Source organism: Pantherophis guttatus, chromosome 4 (genome assembly GCF_059756535.1).
Source record: "Pantherophis guttatus breed Tessera chromosome 4, ASM5975653v1, whole genome shotgun sequence".
NCBI classification, from domain to species: Eukaryota; Metazoa; Chordata; class Lepidosauria; order Squamata; family Colubridae; genus Pantherophis; species Pantherophis guttatus.
The window spans coordinates 137,484,891-137,497,099 of record NC_142066.1 but is presented as its reverse complement, the minus strand read 5'-3'; the positions used below and the strand labels follow the sequence as shown (position 1 = coordinate 137,497,099).

The window sequence follows — 12,209 nt, the reverse complement described above, 5'->3', positions numbered from 1 at the left end:
TACATCCGGGGCCCGGCGGCAACAATTCCCTGTTGTTGCCATGGAAACAGCTTGGCTTGTGACAACCGGGCTCAGCCGGGAGCCAGAAAGCTCAAAATGAACAGAAAGAAGCTGCAGAAACTTACCGAGTCCCTGTGCAAATCCGCGAAACATTGTGAGTGAAAGTTGGGTCTACTCTTTCTTCTGTACCTCTTTAAACCCAGCTGCTCTTGAGTTCATTAACCGATCAGTGACAATTGTTTTTATATTATTATTATTATTATCCCGACCGGAATAAGATCCAGCTTTCCACCCAGAGAGGCTTGAAACTACAACTCCCAGAATCCCTTATCAGCGGTGTAACCCAGAATGGCAACATTAGAGAACCGGAGAGAGAGAGAGAGATACATATTCAAATTTACATTGGCTGGTGGACAAATGCAACTTTCATTGTAGCTTTTGTCTCACTGTTTCCTTTTGCAGTTAATAAATTTGAAGTGGAATGTCTCATAAAACTTTTCAACAACCTGGATGTGGAACCCAGCGACCGTCATGCTATTGTTGGTTTAGATCGCAACTCATTTCGCAATATTCTACACGTGACATTTGGAATGACAGATGACATGATTATGGACAGAGGTGAGATTAAATCGATGCTCATGAATTATTGTATTTTAAAGTATTTTTGAGAAGCTGTTTCAGATTGCAGTTTTGAAAACATTTTTTTTGAATTTTTAAACAAAACATACATACAAACATAAAACTATCTTCAATTACACAATGTGTGTCAGTTGGTTACAGGTCTTTTGTGCATCTTCACCATATTCATAGCTTACAGTTTACCTAAATTCTCATATTATCGATCTAATATATATCTATGTGTTATTATTCTCATTAATCATTTATTTGACTATAGGTATTCTCTCATTTTGTACAAAATATTCTAAAATTGGAGTTAATTTATAACATTCGTTTCATCATCCTAAATTGATCCAATAATACATCTTTGTTATATTTTATATAATTCTACAATTCTTGCATTATAAAGATCTCTATCATCTCATTTCCATATTTTTTTATCTAACCATTGATAAAATAAGTCCCATATCTTATAATATTGTTTATCTTCTTGTTCCCCAATTTCAAATGTCAATTTGTTCATTTCAGCACATTCCATTATTTTCTTAATAACTTCATCTTGCGTTGGTATTTTCTCATTTTTCCAATTTTTAGCAAACACAATTCTAATTCACATTTCTATGTTGGGTAATACGTTCATGAAGTTTGAAAATCGCATGTAAGTTCAAATTCATGTTTTACTTAACATGATTCATTGCTCATAATTAATAAGCCTTGAGTAGGATTTATTCTCCTGCATACTGAGGTCTGTTGATAATATTACTTGATCCTTGTAGTATTTGGGTTACTGCATCATTTGGCCTTTTTAATGTCCCCACATAATAGCAGTATGTAATAAATAGCAATAGCTCTAGTATAATATTTGTAGTACTATTTATATTGATGCAGAGCTAGAATTGCAAATTTTAATTTTAATAAAGATCTAAAAATGCTTCAACTATAGATATATAAGCTAACTTTGGACATCAATCAATTTATTTACAGCATGTACACCAGATGTGGGTTTCAGCAGGTTCTGAACAGTTCTGGACAACTGGTAGCAGAAATTTTAAGTAGTTCGGAGAACCGGTAGTAAAAATTCTAACTGGTCCTACCCCCATCTATTCTCTGCCTCCCAAGTCCCAGCTGATCGGGAGGAATTGGGATTTTGCAGTAACCTTCCCCTGAATTGGGGACAGAATGGAGATTTTACAGTATCCTTCCCCTGCCATGCCTACCAAGCCACGCCCACAAAACCGGTAGTAAAAAATTTTGAAACCCACCACTGATGTACACTGTGTAGGACAATATATGATGTAAAATATAAAACCTCCTTGGAGTTGAGTTTCACTCGAGACTTCCATATGACTCAATATGGAAAAGATTTGCTACTGATTTCTGGGATATTTTTCAACTTTTCAGTCTAGCCCACAGCCCTGGGCTTTCATTTCTAGTGATCTCCCTTCTAAGCACTGACTATATTCAACCGTTTTGCACTATGTTTAAACGTTATGAAATTGCTTTTTTAAATTTTCCAGGAACTTGAGATTCAGTCAGATTTGAATGGTGGATCTTCATACCGTATCAGAAACTTTGATTCAAACATGAAAGACTATGAATATAGTCTTATTTTGCAGAGGTATTGGAAGAGTTACTTAGGGGATGTCTGATTTTAGGACTGGCTTCAACTGCTTGATATTTGAGATATATTTATGAGATTTTATGATGCGATGTTACAACTTTAGAGATTACTATATTTTGGGATTACTGTTTCACTACTTTTATTGTGTTGTCCAGTCTTAGACATTCAGACATTGACCACATACATAGGTATAGACAATGTTCATACAAAAGAAAAATCATTTTAATACAAATGCCAATTAAAATAAAACTTTAGAATAATCTTTATTTTTCCTTCAGTGTTCCGTGCTTTTGACAAAGACAATGACAGCTGTATCAGTGTAACAGAATGGGTAGAAGGCTTATCAATATTTCTTCGAGGGACTTTGGAAGAAAAAATGAAATGTAACATTTTTCTAGTAAAAATTATTTTCATATTAATCTGAATTTTAGGGCAAATTCATTATGAAATATATTATAAAAATAACTATATTGTAATCTATTCCATACATACTGTACAATATATTTAGTCTAATTTATTACAAAATTGGTTTCTTTCTTTAACTACAATTTAGTTGTTTTCAATTATCTGGAAGGTATTTTGACATGCATGCAGTTAACGTAGTTATTATACCTTTTAAAGATTGCTTTGAGGTTTATGACCTGAATGGTGATGGATATATTTCACGAGAGGAAATGTTCCATATGCTAAAGAACAGTCTGCTAAAACAACCATCAGAGGAAGATCCCGATGAAGGAATTAAAGATTTAGTAGAAATAACACTGAAGAAAATGGCAAGTATAATAAATTTAAAAATCAGGTTTAGATCGTACTAATAGCTTATCCAATTAACTCAGTTGGGATTCATACCCTTAGTGGATAAAAAAGACAGAAATGAAATCAGCCAAAGAATAAATAGATAATCTTGGGAAATCTATTGGGTTAATCAGCAATGCCAAATTAGTGACTGGAACAGTATCAGAATATTTTTTAAAGTAAATAAATTTGTACAGTAGCAATTATATGAAATTTGACTAGCATGCCAATAAAAAAATACCATATTTAATTCCAATTGTATTTTAGCCCCAAATAATTATATATATAAGGCTATAGTGTAAACATAGTGATTATATGGGGTAAATATCTTATTTCATAGGACTATGATCACGATGGCAAAGTCTCTTTTGTGGATTTTGAAAAGGCAGTAAGAGAAGAAAATCTCCTCTTAGAAGCATTTGGACCATGTTTGCCTGATATGAAGGTATTTGTGAAGTCTATATCAAAGTATATTAATAATTAATTAGTAATTTTATTAGTAATTGTATTCCTATTCTAGATTTGAACTAAATGTTCTAAATACAAAACTAAAGTTATTAAACTGCTTTTTTTGAGTGGTCACTGAATGAAGCTAACCAAAATCATTATATATGTGAATATTGTGAGACTTTTAATGCTGATCATGAAGCAAGCCAATTGTATTACAGCATGCTTTAACTGAAGTCTTCCCCGATGTAAAATAACTTTAGCCCAATTTCAATTAATGCAATTAAAAAACATTTTCCTGCAGATATATTGTCTAGTTGTTATATAAACTTCCTAACCACATGTATTTCTGTAAACCAAAGTGTTTCAAAATAAATGTCTTTATATTTATGGACTATTTGATAATGGAACAAAGTATTATATGAAATGAAAATATTGATGTACAATAAAGACCCAGAGAATGATGCAACTAGCTTCATGTACTTAGGGAAATCTTTTATCTTTTATTTCTCAAAAAGCAGAAATTTGGCAAATAATTTCAATAAATCACGACATAATGGAATTATCTTTACATCTCTTTGTATAAAATACAAGGGGGAAAATATACCTAATATTCCTGCCTTGTATTTTCCCCACAGCTTCAACCCTGTGAGGGAGGTTGGGCTGAGAGTGACTGGCCTAGAGAAATGATTGGCCCAACCATCATTCATACCTAAAGCAAACTTAAAACTCATGAGTGTCTTGGTTTCTAGGCCAGTATTTTAATGGTGACACCAAACAGGCTCTTAAAATTTGCCACTTAAAAGTGGGGTATTGGACCTAATTTTGAACCATATTTGCCAAAAGTGTAAGCATTGTTCTATGGATGTAAGTTTGTTATAGTTTTGTTTTTTTTAAAATGTTTATTATTTCCTTTACAGTGCAGGATGTCCTTTGAGTCACAAGCTTTCCAAGATGCTCCTGAATTGTAGATCTGCAAGTAAAATATAATGAATGAAATGTAATATAGCTGGATAGACCCAATGCATTGCATCATAGGATAGCATTAGGAGCACAAGAAATAAGGTGATAACATTCATAGCTATCAATAAATTTCAACATAATGGATTAATAACTTTAAATTTACAAGAACTGTTTCACGTTAACAAAGGAAGCCATACTTCTTTGTCTAGAAACAGTCAGAGCCTACCTGTTTGTGCATCAAATATAAATGTAACATGCAATCATACTTATATTCGCCGCCTCTGCTTTATTATTGGTGTTGCTTGATTTTCCACTAATAATTCTTCAGATGAGTTTGAAGTTTGAACTGGATCAGCAATCTAGTTAAAAAAAGAAACCTAAACTTAGTATATTATATGCATCCATAATGGAATAGCAGGAATTAAGCTACTGCAAAATAATTAATATATACAAATTCTAAATGATGTTAGAACTACGTATTTTCAGAGCATTTAATGAAAAATTATTGGCCCACCTTTTTTAGTCTATTGCGAATTAAGATTGCCGAGGTGTTCAGTGAATCATCATCCAGATCTATTTTAGGTATTTCTGGTAGCCTTGGACCAAAAATAATTTCTTCACCATTAGGCTCTCTTCCCAAAAGGGCAAGTTTATTGTCTTCATCTCTTCTCCTCTTTCGTTCCTGAAGTTGAGTAGTTCGAGGCATGAATCTTCCAAGACCTTCATAACATGGAACCTTTTTTTCTAGGTTCCAGCAGGCCAATGTGTCATGCTGTCTTTGCTGTGGCTTCTTATCCATTCTTATCTTTTGGCTAAAGCATGCAGATGTTGTAGCATAGTGATGAGAATAATGAGGTGCTACTAACATATTCTGGCAATGCTGTTCTGCAGGAGATGTAATATCCTTCAGTAATAATGTGCAACAGGAAGATTGACAGGGGTCTTGTGTATATGTTGCTGGATTCCATTTGTTAATGGCTGTTTTAGATGTCCATGATCCATGATCCAATGGCATGATTTTTGAAGAACGTATACCACGATCCTGTTTTGTCTCCAGTGATTGCTCTCAAAACACAAAAAAATAATGTGTTAAGTTAGTGAACAGTAAAAAAGGCATTTTTGAAGTGAATTTTTATTTAGTTAACAATTTACCATGGTAGAAAACAGAGAACAGGATTTATTTGATGAGCAGTGAGAAAAAATGTTTTAATGTATTAGCTGACTGTTACAGAAAAATTCCCTCCAAAGCATTGTTCTGGTATGCTTAGGATGTGATGATTCTATATGCATTTTCAGAGAATTGGAATATTCTAATAAATTACATAAATGTCCATCATTCTGATGTTTTTTGGACTTGTGCAAAAATGTACAATGGAATAATAAGCAAAACAATTTAAATGAAATTGAAAATAAATTGAAATTGAAATTAAGAAAATTAATTACATCGTAATTCAAAGTAAATTCTGCAGACACTCTGTGTTTTTTGTTTGTTCCATACCAAGCAATTTAGATTTGGAATAATGCAAGATATAAAAAGAAAGAATATAATTTTTCAAACAGTAAGTGTAAAGTCCTCATTGAATTGAGTTTGATTTCTGATAACAACTTTGGCGAATTAATATTGGATTGGGGGGGGATTACAAAAGTTGTTTTGCCTTTTATTGATTTAAAATAAAGCCACAAACCACTGAAGTTGGTTGCTTTTGCTATATATTTTCGTCTGTCTCTTAGTTTGTCTCTGGTCTCTTGTACACTCTCAAATTCTGGAGCATAGCATATATGTAGCAAACTGCCAAAGAAACTCCGCTCATCCAGTTTTCTTTTGGCTGCCCTAAAAGAGAGGAAGTGTGATACACAATGTTAAAGACAACTCAATCTTGTTGAAGTTAAGTTCTCTTTAAATCCAGTAAGTTAAGTTTACACAATATAAAAATAACTGTTGTGGTTTACATAAAACTGATATATGAAAGATATTTCAATATCAAACAAGTAGGGATTCTAGGCAGAACAAAAGCAATAGTTATTACCTCGCACTTGGTATTTTTAAAAACTTGATCAAATACACTTCAGTAAATTCTTCTGCTGGATAACCATCCAGTGGATTATATTCCTCGATAGTACCATATAATGCAAAAAGTTCAATTAGCTCCTTCATAACTCCCAATGCAGGAACACCTTGGATTAACAAATATCGAGACTCTAAATTGACAGTGTAAACCTGAAAAACAAAATCACTTTAATAACACTTTAATATATGTAACTGAGCTGTTCTATTTTAAAATTAATTGTTTATAGTAATACAGTATAATAATTTTAAAAGAATGTGTCAAATGTGAGATATTTTAGCGTAAGTGATCAAGTTCATCCGTGGTAGTCCTCTACCTGTAAGCACAATTGGGACCAGAATTTCCATTGCTAAGTAAGGCAGTTTTTAAGTGAATTGCACCTGATTTTATGATCTTGTTATATGCTGAAGTTGTTGTTAATGCTGAAGTTGTTAAATGAATCATGTGGTCGTTAATGCAAACCTGGCTTCCCCTATTGACTTTCTTGTCAGAAGCTGGCTGGGAAGGTCGCAAATGGCAATCACATGATCCTTGAATGAAGCAACTATCATAAATACATGCCAGTTACCAAGCAACCAAATTTGGATTATGTGCCTGTGGGGATGCTATGATGGTTATAATGATGAGGACCGGTCAGTCATAAGCAACATTTTTCAGAGCTGTTATAACTTGGAGTGGTTGCTATACAAATGTTGTTAATTGAGGACTATATGTATATCTTGTTTGGTTATGGCTTAATTTGATGAATAAACCTAAGCAATCATATTTTTGATGCATTAAACTTTATTAATACTGTGAGACCAAATAAAAGTAACAATACAAGTTATAGAGTAAAAACAAACCAAACAAGTAAAGGAAAAAAGGAAACTAATATCATGTAAAATGAACATTTAAGTTAGTGGAAAAAACATCGTAAATAGTGGGTAAAAGAATAGAACCAAGTTCAGAAATTAAAGATTGCCAAGACATACAGTATAGGAAGAAACATATCAGTAATAACTGTATTATAGCAAGGATTCTAACTGGTTACTCATAGCATTTGGGCAAAATACGATTAGCTACTATTGTATCTTGGATACTTCAAAAACTATATTATTCAAGAGAAACAAGTGTTCTCATCAGACGAGCAACAACCATGGTTTACAGCATGGTCACAACACTGGAAATTATTGTTCAAATTTTCCTTGGACATTAACATACAGTATAAATTTCACAAGATAGGAAGCATTGTGAAAATTAAAGTGGTAAAACTGGAGATACATTTGACCACTCCAAAGACTACTGCTTCTATTTGGGTCAGTAAACTGGCACAATTCAAGAAGGATCTAATCCCTGAAGAGGTCCCAAAAATTATGCATGATGGTTTAAAAAGCAAACTGACAAATGTCTTATCAGGAAACAACAGATGTAACAGCTAAACACAACTTCCATTTTCAGAGGATACTTAGATTCAATAAGGCATTTGACAAAGCGGACCACAACTACTATTTGGTAAAACAGAAAATTGTGGAATAAGCATCACCACCAGTGGTATTATAATTAGCTGATCAACTGCACACAACGTATAGTTCTTAATTCAACTGCATCTACATGGGGGGAAATATGCAGTAAGGAACCTCAAGATTCTGTCTTCGTCCCAGTACTCTTCAACAATTTCATAAACAACTTACATGAAGGGGTACAAAGTGAATTCATCAAATTTGCAAATGATACCAAGTTGGTGGGAATAGCCAACACTTTAGAACAGGGGTCTCCAACCCATGAAACTGCATGCTAAGGATCTAGGCTAAATGGTCCTCCTCCCCTTCCATTCCCTAAAAAAATATGTTCCATGAAACCAATCCTTGGTGGCAAAAAGATTAGGGACTGCTACTTTAGAAGATAGGCTCAAGACAGCCTTGAACACTGGATCCTATCCAACAAAATGCTGTTCAGTGGTGAGAAAAGTAAGGTTTTACACAATCCAAATGCACAGACAGAGACTAGGCAATACCTTAATAACAACTGTGAGGGATCTAGGAGTCCTGGTGGACAACCACTTAAATATGAACTAGCAGGGTGGATTTAATTTAAATAAACTCGATTTAAATCATAATTTTTAAAAAACAACTGTCATCTCTGACCCGCTGTTGACTCACCAACAGTCCCATTCACTTTAATGGGATGACTGGTGATGCGGCAGTGACACAAGGCGAGGGATGTGGCAGGCAGAAGGTGTGTGGATATTCACTAACAGGTGCTGCCATGACGGATCTGAAATGACAGGTGCTCTTTAAATGTAAGGACTCATTCTTGCTGGTAGTCAGAATCTTTAATATTATTATTTGCAAACAAAATGAAGGTTTCCTATTTACCTTGGAGAGCTTGGATTCATTGAGTTTACCAAAAATGTAAATATTGCAGAATATACAGCCTCATGCTACATAACTAAGCTCCATTTCATGCTGAATAAATTAAATTATTAATGTATCTTAAATAGAAAACTATCTTTAGATAGATTTTTTACTCCAAAAGCATTTTATTAAAATAAATTTGATAAAAATTTAGAAAAAACATGGATTGTTATTCACCCTGAGCAGTATGCTACAGCTGCCAAAAAAGGCAGTGCAGTCCTGGGCTGCATTAATAGCGAGATAGAAACAAGATCATATGAAGTGTTACTACAGCTATAATGCCTTGGTAAGGCCACACTTGAAATACTGCATCCAGCTGTGGTCGCCATGAAACAAAAAAAGATGATGACATACTAGAAAGAGTGCAGAGAAGAGCAACAAAGATGATTAGGAGATTGGAGACTAAAACACATGAAGAACACTTGCAGGAACTGGGTATGCCAGTCTAATGAAGAGAACTAGAGGTGACATGATAGCAGTGTTCCAATATCCACAAAATCACAAAGAAGAGGGGATCAACCTATTCTCCGAAGCACCTGAGGGCAGAACAAAAAGTAACAGATGGAAAGCTATCAAGCAGAGATCCAAGCTAGAAATAAGGAGAAATTTCCTGACAGTGAGAACATTAATCAGTGGACCAGCTTGCCTTCATAAATTACGCCTGCTCCATCACTGGAGTTTTTTAAAGAAGAGATTGGACCTTCCACATTGTCTGAAATGTTTTAAGGCAGGGGTCCCCAAACTTGGCAGCTTTAAGACTTGCGGACTTCCAACTCCCAGAATTCTCCAGCCAGCATAGTTGAAGTCCACAAGTCTTAAAGCTGCCAAGTTTGGGGACCCCTGTTATAAGGTCTCCTGTTTGAGCAGGGGGTTGGATTAGAAGTCCTCCAAGGTCCTTTCCCAACTGTATTATTATTTTATTTATTGTATTTTATTATTTTATTTTATTATATTATATTTTATTATATTATATTTTATTACATTTTATTATTTTATTTTATTTTATTTTATTTTATTATTCTATTCTATTCTATTCTATTCCCTGTTTAGGTGCTGCGACTGTTATGTGTAAACAAAAAGGGGAGGAGGGAGGGAAGGAAGGACAGATTTGCCTTTTATCCGGCTTGTAGGCTTCTTAGGGAGATCTCAACAAAGTATTTGTATCCGAGATACAAACCGGGTTTCAAACCCCGGTTTGAAAAGACGAGGAAATGGCTCAAGGGAGAACTTTTTTCTCTCTTACCTTCACCGCTCGTGGCCTGCGCCCTTCACGATACTTGGCGCGCGAGGCGCAGATCGTCTGCTGCGCGTGATGCTGGCAGACGCCACCGACCTCCCCCTCGTCGCCAGCATCAACCGCCGCCATCTTCACTTCCGTGATCTCTTGTCGCTTCTTCAAAACGTCATCCAAGTCCTCCTCCCCGCCCCCGCCCCCGCCCCCGCTCCAAGGAAAGGCGGAAAGAAATCGACGAAGAACCCGGCGAGGGAACGAGGCGGAGCCGTGGGCATTTTATCCAATCACAGCAGAGAAAAACGGCTGGGCTTCCAATGACCGTTAGGGCTAGCCGGAAGCCGGAACAAATACTACCGCCAGTCTGATGACGGTCAAGAGTCGCGACTTTCTGTAGTTTTGTCTTCTTTTAAGGTGGCTGATTGGGGTACCTGGCCGTAGGTGGCCGTAGGGTCGGCGGTGATGTTGGGGGCAGGAGGATTCGGAATAGCCGCGGCGAGAGTCTCCTTGAGCGGCGTCAAGAACTGCTTTCTGCACTTGCCGCCTGGGCTGGTTTCTTATCTCGGACTGCAGCAGGTATAAGGAATTCAGGAAGGTGTCTACCGACCTCCATTCGTTCTGTGTCCCATGATTACTGAGGTTGAACTGTTCATTCACAGTCACAGCATACTTTATCTTATCAACATCTTTCCATATTCAAGTATGGGGCTGTTGGCACCTTCCATGGAAAGGGACTCTTGCCTGCCTCCGGATAGTATCAAAAGGCTAACTTATCAGAATAAGAGACGGGACCTTGGACATCTTCTCATCCAACCCCCTGCTCAAGCAGGAGACCATTATCCTCTTCATTAGCCATGCTAAGTAAAAGCAAGTTATTTGCTCCAGACGAAAAAGAGATTTGCAGACTGTGCCTTGTGGAGGTTTCTTGGCCACACTACAGAAATGATAGGCTATTTGTCTTTTTCTGAGGATGTTCAGATATCACCCGACATAGGATATCTTGGTGCTCTCCCAGCTAAGCATTCATCTGATCTTGCTGGGCATTTTGTTTTCGAAATTTGCCAATAGTAGGTGCTGCCGCCCACTGGGGATTACTGGCATATGGCACCGAATGTCATGAAGGGGAAAGAGGTGTTTCATTGCTATATTTTTCAAGCATTGCAGTATTGAGAATGATCTGAAATCAATTGCAACTTTCTGCAGTTATTAAAGTAATAGGAGTTTTTAAATCTGATATAGTATACTTTATCTTTTTTTTTTTTTCTGTTAGACCTGTGGGTTTTCCCCCCTCAGTGTGGTAAACACTGTTAAGAACTAGGTTTTTTTTATCATTTGGAAAAATACCTTATAATATCCATGATATGGTACCTTAGGGCAGTGTAATAATTATTGGAGGGGAGGGGAGCTAAGAGCTAAAACTGAAATTACCAAATTCCAGGCCATCAAACTATTGACACTCTGATTCAACCCTACCCTAATTCAGTGCTTATGGGAAGAGCCAAGTCTTTGGACCTTCCAAAAGGCTGCTCCTTTCCAGATCACTGACAATCAGAACTGATCTTCTAAAGGTTGAAGCTGAGAAAGCCAAAATTAAGAAACCTGAAACCACACGGGGTTGTTAGCAAAATGTGATGTATTACTTGCACTTCCAAGACTTAAAAATGTGCAGGTGCAATACTATATGATGTAGTATTTGTGCATATATGCAAGGCTGAAAAATGAGCAGCATGACTTCTATTAACTCATAAAAGCAGGAAAAATACATTAAAAATAATAAAATAAAATATAAAACTCAAACCCGGAGTATTTTATAAATAGAGGGATGGATGGATGGATGGATTGAGCCAGTCATTCTTAGCCTAACCAACTGCCATAATGTTGCTGTTGCAAGAAAAATCAGAGGAGGAAGGTGTTTTATGTTTGATATGTTTGAATTATAGGTTAAAAAGCCAGGATAAAATACTAAGAATAATAAGTGGGTTAAGGTCTTATGGGACTTTAGGGTCCAAATTGACCTGCATCTTGTTGATATATGCCTGATAAAATAGTTATTGAAAAGAAAAGAGTCTGATTCT

At 35.8% G+C, this 12,209-nt stretch overlaps 3 protein-coding genes across 9 annotated transcripts in view; 2 read left to right on the top strand and 1 right to left on the bottom strand.

Annotated features, from left to right (window-relative positions):
* The first annotated feature begins 12 nt into the window (after positions 1–12).
* CLXN (calaxin) lies at positions 13–6,155 on the top strand. 2 transcript variants are annotated; one of them, XM_034402372.3, is made up of 6 exons: positions 13–154; positions 463–618; positions 2,518–2,622; positions 2,861–3,012; positions 3,375–3,479; positions 4,402–6,155. In XM_034402372.3, exons 1-6 carry the CDS (start codon positions 97–99, stop codon positions 4,450–4,452), a joined length of 627 nt encoding a protein of 208 aa, XP_034258263.1. In that variant the 5' UTR covers positions 13–96; the 3' UTR covers positions 4,453–6,155. The 2 variants fall into 2 exon arrangements, with proteins under 2 accessions (XP_034258263.1, XP_060540298.1); XM_060684315.2 differs by lacking the exon at positions 2,518–2,622 and having other exon boundaries at positions 35–154.
* Positions 3,965–10,332, bottom strand: RBM48 (RNA binding motif protein 48). 5 transcript variants are annotated; one of them, XM_087892899.1, is made up of 7 exons: positions 10,147–10,297; positions 8,649–8,763; positions 6,472–6,662; positions 6,130–6,275; positions 4,959–5,509; positions 4,711–4,803; positions 3,965–4,454 (listed from the first exon to the last, which is right to left on the bottom strand). In XM_087892899.1, exons 2-6 carry the CDS (start codon positions 8,658–8,660, stop codon positions 4,711–4,713), a joined length of 993 nt encoding a protein of 330 aa, XP_087749025.1. In that variant the 5' UTR covers positions 8,661–8,763; positions 10,147–10,297; the 3' UTR covers positions 3,965–4,454. The 5 variants fall into 5 exon arrangements, with proteins under 5 accessions (XP_087749025.1, XP_034258259.2, XP_034258260.2 ...); XM_034402368.3 differs by lacking the exon at positions 8,649–8,763 and having other exon boundaries at positions 4,671–4,803; positions 10,147–10,332; XM_034402369.3 differs by lacking the exon at positions 8,649–8,763 and having other exon boundaries at positions 10,147–10,332.
* A 124-nt stretch (positions 10,333–10,456) lies between these two features.
* Positions 10,457–12,209, top strand: part of PEX1 (peroxisomal biogenesis factor 1) — a 35,656-nt gene continuing 33,903 nt past the window's right edge. Inside the window, exon 1 of one of the 2 annotated variants that reach the window (XM_034402252.3) lies at positions 10,457–10,710. In XM_034402252.3, the coding sequence (XP_034258143.1) occupies positions 10,597–10,710 (114 nt within the window). In that variant the 5' untranslated portion in view covers positions 10,457–10,596. Of the gene's footprint in view, positions 10,711–11,248; positions 11,346–12,209 lie in introns of those variants that run through there. The other variant, XM_087892881.1, reaches the window with a different exon arrangement.

Coding starts and splice junctions, on each gene's coding strand:
- RBM48 (XM_034402367.3), bottom strand. CDS start 10,269: ATGGCGGCGGTTGATGCTGGCGACGAGGGGGAGGTCGGTGGCGTCTGC. Junction 6,276..6,471: donor TTAAAAATACCAAGTGCGAG/GTAATAACTATT, acceptor CCTCTCTTTTAG/GGCAGCCAAAAGAAAACTGG. Junction 4,804..4,958: donor TTCGCAATAGACTAAAAAAG/GTGGGCCAATAA, acceptor TTTTTTAACTAG/ATTGCTGATCCAGTTCAAAC.
- CLXN (XM_034402372.3), top strand. CDS start 97: ATGAACAGAAAGAAGCTGCAGAAACTTACCGAGTCCCTGTGCAAATCC. Junction 155..462: donor GTGCAAATCCGCGAAACATT/GTGAGTGAAAGT, acceptor TTCCTTTTGCAG/TTAATAAATTTGAAGTGGAA. Junction 619..2,517: donor TGACATGATTATGGACAGAG/GTGAGATTAAAT, acceptor TTTTTCCTTCAG/TGTTCCGTGCTTTTGACAAA.